This window comes from Raphanus sativus, chromosome 5 (genome assembly GCF_000801105.2).
Source record: "Raphanus sativus cultivar WK10039 chromosome 5, ASM80110v3, whole genome shotgun sequence".
Lineage (NCBI taxonomy): Eukaryota > Viridiplantae > Streptophyta > Magnoliopsida > Brassicales > Brassicaceae > Raphanus > Raphanus sativus.
Genome location: NC_079515.1, coordinates 386,076 through 401,797, shown reverse-complemented (window position 1 = coordinate 401,797; position 15,722 = coordinate 386,076). Strand labels below are relative to the sequence as shown.

At 37.3% G+C, this 15,722-nt stretch overlaps 2 protein-coding genes, 1 non-coding gene and 1 pseudogene across 3 annotated transcripts; 2 read left to right on the top strand and 2 right to left on the bottom strand.

The window, feature by feature from the left end:
- Window positions 1-2,879: 2,879 nt before the first annotated feature.
- On the bottom strand, window positions 2,880-2,951 carry TRNAW-CCA (transfer RNA tryptophan (anticodon CCA)). Its single transcript has one exon. It is a non-coding gene; the product is annotated as a tRNA-Trp (tRNA).
- A 4,179-nt stretch (window positions 2,952-7,130) lies between these two features.
- Window positions 7,131-11,972, bottom strand: LOC108854296 (coatomer subunit alpha-2). Its single transcript, XM_018627820.2, has 5 exons — window positions 11,815-11,972; window positions 11,428-11,668; window positions 10,523-11,017; window positions 7,430-10,423; window positions 7,131-7,327 (listed from the first exon to the last, which is right to left on the bottom strand). The coding sequence occupies exons 2-4, from the start codon at window positions 11,633-11,635 to the stop codon at window positions 7,455-7,457; spliced, it is 3,672 nt and encodes a 1,223-aa protein (XP_018483322.1). The 5' UTR covers window positions 11,636-11,668; window positions 11,815-11,972; the 3' UTR covers window positions 7,131-7,327; window positions 7,430-7,454.
- Window positions 11,973-12,128: 156 nt separating this feature from the next.
- LOC108853869 (F-box/kelch-repeat protein At4g39550-like) lies at window positions 12,129-13,681 on the top strand (annotated as a pseudogene).
- Window positions 13,682-14,299: 618 nt separating this feature from the next.
- Window positions 14,300-15,698, top strand: LOC108852192 (F-box/kelch-repeat protein At4g39580). The gene has a single exon (XM_018625695.2). It carries the CDS (start codon window positions 14,472-14,474, stop codon window positions 15,612-15,614), a length of 1,143 nt encoding a protein of 380 aa, XP_018481197.1. The 5' UTR covers window positions 14,300-14,471; the 3' UTR covers window positions 15,615-15,698.
- The last annotated feature ends 24 nt before the right edge of the window (window positions 15,699-15,722 follow it).

Here is a 15,722-nt window from a genome sequence, read left to right as displayed (position 1 = left end):
CTACGTGGAAGACTAAAGTCAAAGTAATTCAATTTTGGAAATAATAAGATGATGGTTCTAAAATCATTAAAATAGTTCTCAATGATGTGAAAGTTAAATATTAAAAAATTGTAAAACATGTTTTGTAATAAAAATGACTTATTGACCATATTACAGTTTTTATAGATATAAACATGGTGATAAAAAATTTAATCCCAAATTGATCAGACTCATCATAAATTCAAAATAGATTTCAGTACACAATTACAATTACAAATGTTCAGCCCAACATATCTCCTATATACAGTATAACATCTTTAAATTAATAATCAATAAATTAAAATACACTAAAAATCTATATAAATTAATATAATTTTATAATCCCAAATTGAGTTTTTGGTTCAATTAGTATAACGATAAATTAATAATCTCTATAAATTAATAAAAAAATTTTAATTTTGGTGTAGTCCCAAAATTATTAATTTATAGAGGTTTCATTGTATATATATATTAAAGGAGAAACATTTTAAGAAATTTATTCACACTATAATGGAATGTGGCAGTCTCACAATTATTTAAGAATGAACATTCACACTTTCACACCCTACATAAATGTGTTCAAATTATGTATTTTATGTTTTATTTTTAATATAAAATTCACATGTAAGGTTCCAAAAAATATGAATTTAAAATCCAATTCTACGATAGGATATTAATATATGATAAAAAAACAATCCAAAACCAACTAATATTCAAATTATGGCTGTTCAATATGCTAAACCGAAGAGTATCGAACCGAACAGAAATAGATAATATGGTTATGTTTTGGTATATACCGTCGTAACCAAATGGATGTAATTTTATAAAAACCGTAGGATTTGGATATGGTTTGATTTATAACCGATTAAACTGAAACATGTAAATATGTATATATTTATAACGACGCATGAATATCTATTTGTTATATGAGTTGAACCATAATTATAATTTGTAAATCAATTGAATCACTTGGATTATAATTAAGTAACAATTTACTGCAACTGAGGCTTCTTATTTTCTTAGTCTTTCTTTTTCGATATTTTTGATTTATTTTAACAATAACTAAATTGAAGAAAATGTTATAAATTTGATCAACAATTAGTTGAAATTCTTTACAACTTTTTTTTATCTTTAAACAAACAGAACTGTGTTCAATTGAAAACATATTAATTTGATGAACACTAAATATGGAAGAATATAAAACCTTTTATTTCATGCTTCAGTTTTTGTCTTTTATTTTTATTTTCAAAATTTAGAGCTTTGATATTAATTCTAGATTTGATTATTTTACTAGATGATAGAAGCATTTTTTTGTTTTTTTATTATTTTATTTAAATATATAATATTTTTTAATAAATGACTTTTTGACAACATGACTCTAAAATTTATATAAAATATAATATGATCTCAAACTAAATAATTATTTTTTGGTATAAAACCGAATAAACTGAAAATCAACGGTATATAAGCCAAATCGAACTGAAGTAAATATGGATTTAGAATAGTAGTTATATTTTACTAACCGAAATACAGTAAAAACCGAACATAACCGAAACCAACCCGATATCCGGATTGAACACTCCTAATCTAAATGAAACCGAACTATTGTTTCATTCTCCAAAACATAATAAAAATAACAACTTCATCCCGCGCAAGGCGCGGGTTTTATCCTAGTTATGTATTATTTTGAAACTGAGGGAGTATTCAGAATTATTATTTTGCTTTAAGATAATGAAAAAAGTACTAAAATATATCCAGCATTACGTTTTACTCTTTACACAAACTAAACATACATAAGAAACTAACAATAATACCTACAAAAACAATAAAATCTTTGTCACTTTCTCGTGTCAGCTGCTCGATCCAGTTGAGTTCATTCTTGCAGGATCCGATCCAGGTAGTCTTGAACCGAAAGCTTCAAGAGCTTCCAAGAAGAATCTTTTGTTAGGTACAATCCCATCTTTCTCCATTTTCTTCATCAGTACCTGCACTTTAATCTCCTTCATATCTGCTTTAGTATACGCCTTATAGAGAAGCTTATACGTCGATGCATCTGGCTTAACCCCCAAATTAAAGGCACTTGCGTTATGAAACAGCTTATCTGCTTCCACGTGAAGACCATTAAGACAGTAAACAACAAGCATGGCATTGAGTGTTGATGATGCCTTCTACACCCTTTCCGATTTCAACAACGTCCTCAGAACATCTCCCTTGCTCTAGAAACAGGAGTTACCGTACATGATGATCATGCACTCATACGTGATGAAACTTGGCGTGTAGATATCATTCATCTTCTGCAAAAAAACCATTCGGCCTTGTCTCTCAGCCGAGCTTTCCCGTAGTTTATGATCATTGTGTTGAACGTAGGAAGAGTAGGCGTCCCCTTGGACCGTATCAAAGTCTTGAAAGTCTGTTCCATCTTATCAAACTCTTGCTTTTTACACCTTTCCACCTGCTTCATTTTATAATTGGACAACACAAAACACCCATAACCCATTGACCTAATAACGTTAAAACTCTTATTCTTTTTATAAACCCAGAATCTAAAATACTCAAATTCATGGGAGGAAGAAGTTAAACTTCAAGTAAAGTTCACATTTTTACAAAAACCAGAATCTAAAGCACTCAAATTCAAGCGAGGAAGAAGTAAAACCTTAAGGCATGGCAATAAAGTTCACATTTTTTTACAAAACACAGAAGCTGAGTGAAACATTTGCGGTGGATCTTCTGGGAGTACGAAGAGATGAAATCGGAGAATATCAGCGATGGAAACGAGTAATCTACCGCCATTTTCTGGTAGTGACAGAGAACACTGAGCTTTTCTTCTTAAAAAAGAGATGAGGATCAAATTTTCGGGATTTTGAACCCGACGTGAATCGAACACGCAACCTTCTGATCTGGAGTCAGACGCGCTACCATTGCGCCACGGATCCTGATGTTTAATTTCTTTTCTGTGTTTAAAAGTCCACAACGATAAAAAAATATGTGTGATTATTTAAAGAGTCGTTGTCATGACTTTGTTTTTTCTTTAAGTAAATACGTCCCAAAATAACCCTTTTTCAAAAAAAAAAAAAAAAAAAATACGTCCCAAAACATTTGTTTTTTTTTCTAACATTTGTTTTCTTATATCATTATGGTGACTTTGGATAAATTATCTGGAAATATAAATGAAACGTCAATCGGCTGATTGTTTTATGTATGATGTGATTTCTGTCATTTTTGAAGAATAGTCCAAGTTATCAGCTAAGACGATCAAACGAGAAATATGCGTATCCGGCATCGTCTGGAAGGAAAGTATCATAACAATAAGTTCTAATAATTATTAGATCATAATAACTGAAATCTTGAAACATATTCTTTGGAACAGCACACTCATTAATCACGAGTCCATTATCCCCATGAGCATATACCGGTTTGGGACCAGGACAAAACTAATGTCCTATACCTGCATGCTGTGAGTCACTTCCTCGTACGTCAATCATCTTTCTAACCAACTTTTTATCCCAAACTCCTCCTATTTCAGTTATCAACAAAAAACCATTAATATATAGATGGACATCTACATATCTTTACAACATTAGAAGATCATTGATAATTTTTCTCACACATAAAATTCTCAGTTTCTGGAAGATAATATAAAGATATGGATCAAGGTTGCATAGATGGACATGCACACTAGTTTCTTTAAACTACAATAGAATTTGTAGCAAAAAAGCACAATGGAAAGATGATTAATTAACAAATTTCCCATACATGAACAAGTATTTATAATTTCAGGATTTAAATACAACATAATTTTTTATTTAAAAAAGGTTTGAGAGACTGAATGAAATATAAAGTTTTCAATCACTAGATCCTTACTTCTTTTGGGAGATTCATATGGTTGTCAAGCCAAGACAGCGTCTGATGATACAGAGAACAAGAGAAGAACCAACGGCAATAACCAAACTATGTACATAGTTTTTTGGATTTGTTTTCTTTGTATTACTTTCATGATGAGTCTTGTAAGTTGTAATATGTAAAATGGTCTACTTATAGAATTATAAATAGAGAAATTGCGTCAGGTCAAGTGGAATAGGTCGTTAATTTGTGGTCTAAACGAAGAAAATTATTCATGTTGATTGATCTCATAAAACACTAAATTATAATCGAAGAAAAATATTCATGCTTGTAATATAGAAGAATAAACGATTCTCTATGACATATGATGAATTTCTTGTGAAAGGAAAACTCTTATTCTAGATTTGACAACAGATTCAACTTCATTCAAGGCCTACTAGGATAAGTCCAAGCTTTGGTTTTGTTTTACCTCACGCGCAAAAGTAGCGCATAGAACTCGTTGTCGAGAGCTTATGATTTTGTGAAGCTTATGGATGTATTCAAGTTTGAAGTAATTCTATGGAGTTTTCGATATGCTTTTGTTTATAACTCTTCCAGTTTAACATATTGGGGGTAGTACTATAACTCTTCCACTACATATTGTGAATTTTTTAATTTACTATACAAACATAATTATTAAGAAGAAAAAAACTCTATCTTCTTTTCCCTTCATGGTCCAGGCCTTGGTGGTGAATCTTTTATTTTTGCAGCCTTTGAAACACTGCCTCCTACTGCAATCTTCCTCCCTTTGATCAACTTTTTCTCCCAAACCCCTTCTCTTGTTTCTGTCCCACCAACTACAAAACAAAATGAAAAAAATGAACAAAGAAAGCCAAAACTAAAAACTACAAAATATGTAACCCAAGAAATGTGTGTACCAGAAACTTACTTATCTTTGGGGATTCATATCCTACTTGGATAAAGGCTGTGTTTGATGATACATAGCAGAAGAGATAAATCGAAATTACTAACCAAATCACAGTTTAACCATCTTTTGCTTCTTTTTATTTTTTCTTCTGTTTTTCTAAAATTGTGAATATCATCATGTAGATATAGAGATAGTAGACATGACCTGAGGCTATCCAAGTTGGTTCAGTATAATAAATAACTAATTCAACGTTCCTGATTTCGTGTGCTTTAAAAAAATAAGATCATTTGAACTAAGAATCTGGACTTTCTCATCTACAAAAATATAAGCTTAATTTTATGTTAGACCAATTTTGAGAATACTTGATACGTTTGAAAGAGTCAAATACACAAATTTAACACATTTTCTTGTTGGCAGTGGTACATTTTCAATACACAACTTTAAATACTAAATTCTAAGATAATAGAAAACTGAATCGGGAGACGAATGAAGAAGTTTCTAAATTCTAACCGACGCACCTACATCTGTATATTTTTGGTATGTTGGCCTAAACTCTTAGTTGATTAATTTGTAGAGTCATCCCCTATACATTATTTGCGAAGTGATTTGCCACATGTCTTCTCTACAATCGTTTTCACAAAAAATTATAACATGGCTATTAAGATTGATGACATGTCATATGGTTAAATATGACATGGACAATTACATTTAATGCCGATATATATATTTTTGGAAATCTTTGTAGAATATGGCAATAACTCATACGTATATTACATTTAATATTGATTTATATTTTGGTAAACTTTTTAGAATATGGTAATAACTCATAAATCATCACTAAAATAAATATATTCAAATATGACATTTTGAATTTTAAAATATTATATAATTTTACTTTTATAATTATACAATTTTTATTATCTAAAATTTTCTAAATTTTGTGAATTAAAAAAAAAATTAAATCGTAATACCATTAGTTTCTTTTAGACATCTACAAATTATGTAAATATTATTTAGTTTTAATTTTTGATAACTATACAATTTTATATGATTTTTAGTAATTTTGTACAAGTTGATTTAATACATTTAACCAAATGAAATAGATAATTTTTTATCTAAGATTTTAACTTTATATATATACATATATATTCTTAAATATAATTTAAAATAAATATATTTATGAACCTAAGGAAAACTAAAAAAAATGTAATTAGCAAAATCGTTTTATTTTAGTCTAATTATAACCAAAACATTATGATTAAAAAAATGATATAGGCCAATATACCAAATGCAAGTAATGAATCAATAAAAATATGAACAATTAAATCAACCAATTATTATGACGTATCTATTTTGCATATATTCATATACGTGAATAAATTTTCAATATTTTACAAGTTATGTTTATTAATGAATATCTGATTTACTTTTTTCTATTTTTCTAAAACAAGATATATCAAATTATACAAAAATTTATGAAATATATTTACAAATATAAGAGGATAAACTGAATTACCTACTAATACGATAATTTTAACATAATGAGAAAAATCAACATTAATTTAACCGTCTATATACAACTCAAAATAAAATAAAAATAAAAAGTTGAAATAATACAAAATATCATACTTAAAACATAAAGATATTTAATATAATTTTTTATACATACAAATAAAAGATTATTTAAAACATATAAACAAACAAAGTAAAGTATTTATTTGTCAATATTTATTTCCGTGCATGAGCACGGGAGAATCATCTAGTTTATTTATACTTAGAGAGAACATTCTATTGCTGCTACCATGAGACTGAAGAAGGAAATGATGCATCGCGTCTTGTGTTAGTATGTCACATTTGTTGGAACGTATCGTGTCTTTCAGCGTAATGCAATATTTGACATTGCTTGTGCTTATAAACAACATATGTGCTGACTTGCTTGTAAATGTTAGCGCTGTAACTGTTTCTTTGATCCCAAACTCTTTATGCTACTCTTTGATGAAACTTATGTCATGTATTGTATTTAAGTTTGAAAATGAAGAGTTTCTGTATAGTGGTCCATTAGGTTGGGTTGGATAAAAGCTAATGGAGGTGAGCTTATACTGAATAGTGTCACAGAGAAGGGCGTTTTAACTTTTAAGTCTTACGTAGCCCTTGGTTGATCGGCGTTGTACATAACCTTATTCAAGAGGAGCCTCGAAGTTGAAGTTTTACGCATCTCTCATGTTTTGTTGGTTAAGAAGGAAGCTTTTGAATGTCTTGTTTCATACTCTGTTTTCATGTTTTTATAAAGTGAATGTCTTGGTATTTCAATCCTTTTGCATAACAAATATGCATCAAATGGGAAACAAAATTAAAACATTGCAACTCAACAAAATTCGTCTATATTATTATTCTATCATCAATAGTGATCCAGTTTTAAAATCCAACAAACTTAATTGAGATGTTCTGGAATGTAAATATAAAACCAAACAAAACAAATTATAGAGCAAGAAGCTAAAGTTCTCTCATGCGTTGTCACTAAAGATAAGAAACAACTTGAAAGACTCAAAAGAGCAACAGAACCTGCAACGAAGAAGTTCACAAACAAGCCTGTTGTAAGCGCACAATCACAAAAAACAAAAGCTCAACACTCTTTTTTCCCTTAATAGAGCATTTAGTACTTACCTCACGTTTGAAGAAGATGAATTGATCATCGGACCTGAGACGGCGAGCATATCAAACCAGATGCGTCTGCGCCAATAACTGCAAGATCACAGACCCCGCATATGTTTCCTTCTTGGCTTGGTACAAACCTGGCGGTGCAGTATGGACAGGACACGTCTTTCTGACCTCTGTAGATTGGGACATAGGTTGATCCGCATATCACAAACGGGTTCCTGAAGTCGTAGTTGATCTCCGTTGCATCAGTCATATTGCGTTCAGCGGCTTGAACAATCTGTCTAGCCGCTTTGGCATGGCTCTCCACCGGGTTGGTTTCCAGCAATCTTTTAGCGAAGTTATAGGCAGTGGCGAGGTTCCTGGCCTTGTAGCAGACGGTCATTGCATTTAACAGCGCGAGTCGTAAGTGAGGTAGTTGGAGGTTGCAGTGAGTGAAGTAAGCAGCAAGCTCCTGCTGCCTCACGGGATCATCTCTCTTCTGTCTTCTCGTGAGCTCCATTTTAAGACCGAGGACATATTCTTTAGCGATACTGACCAGTTCCTTAACCTCATCGACTTCACTTCTTGACTCGACCACCACTAGAGGGATGGTGTGGAGGATAGAGAGGAAGAGCCGGAGAGCCTCGGTCAATTTCTCATCCTTCCCACTTGTTGTAGCTTTGTAACCGGACTTGAGCTTCTCTTCTTGCTGAGAGAAACCATAGAGAAGAGCTGGTGGGCCACGGACGTTGGGACTGTTTGACTCGCTCCAACCACGCTCAATGGCAAGTGGAACCACAGGAGATGATGAAAAAGCACGCAGATAGCTTTGGCTGCCACTGAACAAATCAATAAACATCGATTTCAAGGGGGCAAAGTTCTTTATTCCAAGCTGTCTGTTGAGCAGACGCATTGCAGTGTCGAAGCTTCCAGCTGCAGCTTGCTCAGCAGCAAGTGATGATTTCTGGCTCCAAATATGACTTACGGGCATACCTTGAGTAGGTGTCACGAAGACGGATGAACGTGCGTTAGCAGAGGCCTTAGGAGTGTCAAGCTCTGGTGGTAGGTCCAAGCCCTCAAGTTCACCCCATCCACCTTCTTCATCATTTTCATCTTCTGCTCCTTCTGCTTCCGCCAAAATGGCTTCGATGTCTCTGTTCTCCATTCCATCAACATCGACCATGTCAAGTCCCTCACCCCAATCACCACCAACATCTTCTTCATCTTCATCAACAGCCCCTCCTCTGGCTGCACTCTCAAGTCCGCCTTCAAATATTCCTTTCATCACTCTTAGAAGAGGCCAATCACCACCACACATGACGGGAGATGGTGGCATTAGAAGCGACGGAGTTTTCCCCTCAGGTAATGAGGGTACGTTGTCTCCAAGCTCAGTCGCCAGTCGCTCAGCAATGTCCTTTAAACCATGAACCGAAGCAGTGATATAAGCGAGAGGCAAATGACCAGCATTCTCAAGTATCTTGACACGCTCTTTAACATCTCCTAGGTAGAGTGCATTGTGAAACTGTCCCATTACATTGTTCTTCACTTCTGCAATCTTCATCAACTTTGAAAGCTTGTCCAACTTACCAGTAATGAGGTAAAGAAAAGATAACCTCTCAAAGTTCTTTGTCTGCTGGTACGCAAACTCAACAATTCCAGCATTACCTTGGCGAAGAGCCTCCACTCCAAGTCTGTACCACTGCTCTTTCTCATTAATCTCTGTAGCGGATGCAACAGCGACGCTGATGTTTCCACTTTCAAGAGCCAGATTAAACCGGACTCTCTCGTCTTCAACAAAATGAAGGGCAACTTCAGGGAATCCTTTCTGCTGCAGGTAAGCAATCATAGCCTGTCCACATAGCTGGGAGTTCTTTATCATGCTCATGACATGATCATATCTCTTTCTCAGCAGTGCAAGCTTGAAAATGTATTCGGTTGCATTGATGGTGATTGCTCTGTTTTTCCCATCCCGGTCCAAGCAAAAGATCGTATTTCCAGAAACCTTGGTGATATAGATAGGGACATCCAGGGTTCGGATGATCCCACTATCTCCATTAGGAAGACAGTACTTGATATGGTTCAACGTTGTGTAAATGAAGACACCATTGTCATCCCAAGCTCCACTCTTCACACGTATAGTCTCATGAAGCGTGCACTGGAGGACAAGTTTTTTGCTCGCAATAATGATAGTGTGTTTGCTCAGTAAAGCAACATTCTCCATATCATTAGACCAAACAACATACCTAACAAACGGTGTCTGAAGTTCACCCAGAACAAGCCTTTGCTGAAGGTCAAATATCACCACTTTATCCTCTGATCTACAAAGCAGATTTCCAGTCCCAGCATAAAAGATAGCATCTGTGGGTATGGGCAGAGAACTCTTCTTAACCACCTCATTCTTCAGATTCTTGACAAGCACTTGGCTGGTGCTTTTCTCAAGAACAGCAAACCGATTACGGGCAATGAATACAGCAGAACCACCTGTCCCCCTCTTTGCATCTTGCACAACGTCACTCCTGCCAACACTATCTTTCGGTATGATGTACAACTCGTACGAACCACCATCCAGATCTGAGCAGATCAGAACTGCGTTTTCTGTCGGACTGTATGATAGAGTCCTTGGACTTTGATTCAAGCTTGGTGTACCAGGACGCCTTATAGGGATAACTTGGGCATCTTTCTGAGTTGAATATTCGTAGTACCTCAAAAATCTATCTTTGGCATAGAACAAAGAATCACCACTCACAGCAAATGCAGGACGTTCTCTCTCAAGTTTGAATACGATCATACCATTGTCATGCCCCGCTGCCAGTAAATTAATCTCAGGGTGAACTGCAAGAATCCAGAACCGATCATGTTCGCGACGAAATGTTTGGATTCCAGTTCGCTTGGTAGCATCCCAGACACGAATACTTTTATCCTCAGAGTTGGATACAATAATGTCTTGTTTTGCATGGAACATAACAGATGAAACGTTATTCATGTGGCCTCGCAGTGTATCCACCTCCCAAGCTTTAGTTTCTGCAATAAAATTGAAAAGGACGCATTAATTACATCGGCTCCACTATTACAAGAACTGCAGTTTAGTGTCCAAAAGATAGACTTCCAAAGTAAAAATACCATTCATACGCCACAGCTTCACTTGGCGGTCATCTGCACCAGAGACAATGAGAGGAAGAGTGGGATGAAAAGAAGCCCAGTTAACTCCTCTATCATGACCTTCGAGGACGTACTTAACAATAGCGTCAACACCACCAAAAAGATCAGAGTTCATCTGTGTAAATCGCATGAGGTCATCAGCAGGAGATACTGTCTTCTTCTTAAGAGAACCAATATCCCAGACACGGACAGTCTGATCCAAAGATGCTGACACGACAAGGTCTTCTTTCGGATGAAAAGAAGCACACATGACATAATGATTGTGGCCAGTCAAGACAGAGATACAAGTCCGTGACTGCCAGTTCCAAATGCGGATAGTCTGATCGTCACTAGCACTCACAATCCACGGGTTCTCGTGGTGGAATTGGACAGTGCGGATATAATCAAGATGGCCGAGAAGAGTGAAGAGGCACCTGTGCGTTTTGTGGTTCCAAACTTTAATCTTGTAATCATCACCTGCAAACACACAATGTTTGTCAATGCCACCAACTACATATAAGTAATCTTCTGGAAGAGGAAAACAATTGCATTGACAGGTTTCTATTTATTGTTTATGTCCAAAACATACTAGTAAGCACACATAACATGAGATCTGATTTCAATTCAATTATCCAGAAACCATACTTTGTGCAGAAAATTTAACTTATGATAAGAATTTAATCACTAAACAGCTTGGACTAGCATGGGATCCAACAAACCGAGGAGAATCAACAAACAATCCTCTTCAAAGACATCAAGCTAGATCTATAAATCGAGAACGCTACTAAGCAAAACTGGTACAGATGATGAAACTTTCTACAAAGGCGGGCTTATAGCTCAGATTCTAATCGAGAATGTAATGTTGAGATTAAGAAAGCATATAATACCTCCGGAGACGAAGAGAGGCTGAGAATTGTGAAAGTGAACACCACGAACAGGACCTTCGTGCTCGTCAAACCGATCGATCAAAGTACCCATACGATAATCCCAGAGCTGGATCACACCACTGTGCAAACTGGCGAGGATCCATGGTCGCTTAGGGTGGAAGGTGAGTCCCTTAACTCTGTTACTCTTCGTCTCGAACTTCGTCAACATTCTCGAAACGGGGAAACAAGCTCTACACAAAATCTAGATCACAGAGGAACGAAAGAGGAAACGAGTTATTTCACAGAGAAAATTCAAAAACGTAATCGCAAACAGATCTGACGGCAACCAGTAGTGAGATCAGATCGAGAGATTCGTAAGATGAAGAGGAGGAAGAAATAGAGATTCACCTGGGATCGGAATCAGATCAGTTCACGGCGAGCATTACCAGAGAAGCGGGGGTTGCGAAAGAGTAAGAGGAGAAGAAGAGAGACGGTGGTGTGATTAGATCTGTTTTCAATTCTCCTCGCGTCTCTCTCGCTTCTAAATTACTTTTATTTATTTATTTTTTTAACTTACGGTTAAATGCCCAAATAAATATACTACTCCGCAATTCATTTGTAAAAATATAGGTTTTGGATGCCCATAAAGTTAGGCCCATTAAGATTGGATACAAAAGGATTTAGATTAACTGAGCCAGCCCACAATTGAATTGAACCAAACTATCTCGCACAGTTTTGTCTGTAGACAGACAGTACGGAGTTTGAACATCTGGGTTTTCCGACAATGTCGTCTCTCGAGGAGAAGAAGAAGAAGAGGAAGAGGATGATTTCAACCAAGAAGAAAAAATCGCCGCCGCTTGTACTCCTGTCGACATCGCAATCGACCTCAAACCCTTACCTTCCCGATGATTTGCTACTAAGCTGCTTTGCACGCGTCTCGAGACTCTACTATCCAACTCTCTCACTCGTCTCCAAGACCTTCTTGCCATCTCTCCTCGCTTCGCCTGAGCTTTACAAGACCCGTTCATCTATAGGCCACATCGAGAGTTGTCTCTATGTGTGCCTACTGCCCCGTCCCGACCCTATCCCTCGCTGGTACACCATCTGTCGGAAACCTGACCGAACCCTAACCACCAATGCCGACACCATGGAGTTGAAGAAGAAGAAGAAGAAGAAGAAGAAGTCAAGTGGGTATGCTTTAGCTAAGATCCCAACCCCCCATTCTGGTCCTCTGCACTGGTCAGGTCTCGTGTCACTTGGTTCAGATATCTACAGCTTTGGCGGATCCGAGGAGCCCTCGTCTAGCGTCTTTATCTTTGACTCTCGGTCTAACACTTGGTGCGAGGGTCCAAGCATGCTGGTAAAGCGAAAGTACCCTGTGGCTGTTGTCCTTGATGGAAAGATATATGTAGCAGGAGGCTGCAAAGACTACAGCAGCGGTTCCTCCGAGTGGATGGAGGTTTTCGATCCAAAAAAACAAACTTGGGAGCTTGTGCCAGGCCCTGGCGCTGAGATATGTGGTTGTGAGTATCTAAGTAAAAGCGCAGGGATTGATGGGAAAGTATACATTTTTGGAGGCGGTAATGGTTTGGCTTACAAACCTAGGGAAGGTCGATGGGAAAGGGTGGGATGGGAGATGGATACGGATTGGCCATGGTATTCTTATGCGGTGGTTGACAACGTGCTCTGCAATTACATTGAAGGTGGGTTCAGATGGTATGACACTAATGCGAGACTCTGGAAAAGTTTGAAAGGTGTGAAAGGACTGCCTAAGTTCCCTCGTTATATTGCGAGATTGGCGGATTATGGTGGGAAGATGGCTGTTTTGTGGGAGAGGGTTTTGGCTTCCACTGGATTTAAGGACAGTGTGATTTTGTGTGCAGTGATTGCTCTTGAAAGGCGCAACGACGAAGAGATGTGGGGCAAGGTGGAATGGCATGACACAGTGCTTACAGTCCCCAAGTCATGTAGGGTGGACTTTTGCCCTTGCTACTACCGTTTGATGAATTAACATATGGGACCCGACTTGAATGTGATGAATCTTTTTTGTAGTCGTGGGCAAATAGACATCATTTCGCTTGTAATGGTTTATTAGCTTATTTCGATCATGCAAATCTCTTTTGTGACCCCAGTTAACAATTATCCTAGGTCTCTCAACTTGTATTGTACTATCCTTTGAACTTTCTCATTGATGAAAAATGAGTGGTCAAGTTGCAGAAAATAGATTTTGTTGTTTTGTTTTAAAAAGTCATCTGATTGTATTAATGGTGGTTCAAAGGAGTTCTCATTACAGACAAACAAACTTTGACGCAAACAGAACAACCCCACATAACCGAAAGAACATGTTAGTTTCACCTTGAACAAGCATTCAATTCCTGTACCAAAAACCAATCAGCTTCACCCACTACATCTAGCTTAACAACAGACACCAAGAGCTAAGCGAACCGGAAAATAAGTTATCGCTGAAACAATAAGAGGATCCTCTGTTTCAGTTATAAACAGGACTATACGTGTGGGATTTGTCAAGCCACTTTTTTCTGTTGTATATATAGAAATGTTCTCTCTACACTGAAACAATACACACGCTAGATTATGTGCTGATGTAAAGAAAGCCTTTGTTCACGTATCTGAGGATCCTAAGAAGTAGTAAAAATATATAACTTTGGTGACTTGTATGGTCCTTTGCCCAAGGACGATCGGGTCAAACTAGTGAATCATTTGTTTATCGAGTCTTCTGTGACTGCTCCAACATTTTCTTTTTATATACTTTTTCTTTTTGAAATGGCAACTTTTTTTCCTTTTTATACTATATCTTAGAGATTGCATGGAAATAGAAAACTACTTGAACAAATCAACTAGCAGTCATTGTATTAAAAATCAGGCAGCACAAGAATCGAATGATCTAACTAACTACGCAAAGACCGTGTAGGGTTTGTTCTCTTCTCTCTCTCACTAAGAATCGAATGATCTAACTAACTACGCAAAGACCGTGTAGGGTTTGTTCTCTTCTCTCTCTCACTAGGAGAAACCCTTTTCATTGCTATGAATTAACCCTTTTCATTGTTATGTACAACGAGGAGACACCGCCGCATGAGCTGAACAAGATGGTCTCTCCGACCACCGCGAGCCTCTCACTTCCTGACGATATACTTTTGAGCTTCCTAAGCCGCATATCAAGACTCTACTACCCAACTTTCTCCCTCGTCTCCAAGAGCTTCCGCTCTCTCATCGCTTCACCTGAACTCTACCAGACCCGATCTTTCCTCAACCGCACAGAGAGTTGTCTCTATGTGTGCTTACGATCACTCACCGACTCCAACCTCCGATGGTTCACCCTCTGCAGAGTACCAGATCGTAAACTAACAAACTTCTCTGGTGGCCATTTATTAGTCTCGGTTTCATCTAGCCATGCTCCTCCTCCTCCTCCTGCTCACTGGTCGAGTGTGGTCGCTGTTGGCTCTAACATATACGCTGTTGGAGGGCCTATTAACGACGCGCCTTCCTCCAGAGTCTCCTTCTTGGATTGTCGGTCTGACACGTGGCGCACGGCTCCACCCATGCGTGTGGCTCGTAACTACCCAACGGCTAGTGTTCTCGATGGGAAAATATACGTAGCAGGAGGCTGCGAAGATTGCGACTCGTTGAACTGTGTAGAAGTGTTCGATCCAAATACTCAGAGGTGGGACTCTGTGGCAAGTCATGACACCAGGAAATGCAAGAGACTTGTATACAAAGGCATAGGGATCGAAGGTAAGTTTCACTTGTTAGGAGGTGGGAGACGTGTGGCGGCTTACGACCCTGAAGAAGGTAGATGGGACTTGGTAGGAAGGGAAATGGATATGGGTCGGGCGTGGGTTTCGTATTGTGTGATAAAGAACGTGTTGGTGTATTATCACGAAAGGGATAGAGAGTTTAAATGGTATGATTATAAAGGAAGATTCTGGAGGAAGTTGATGGGTTTGGAACGGTTGATTAAGTTTCTATGTGACAGCCGTGTTAGCTTGGCGGATTATGGTGGGAAGATGGCTGTTCTGTGGGATACTTTTGTGCCTGGGAGTGGTTCTAAGAACAAGATGATTTGGTGCGCAGAGGTTAGCCTTGAAACACATGACGTATATGATGTTTGTGGTAAGATTGAGTGGTTTGATGTTGTTCTTAGAATTTCCAAGTCTTATGAGTTGGTGCATGTTATTGCTGCTACTGTTTGATTAGCTTGGATCATTTGAAACGTTGTTTCGTTTGGATTTATATGCAAAGCTTTAAGAGATCTAATGCCAACTCTAGTTAACCCATGAATAGGATCATTCCCAACTCAA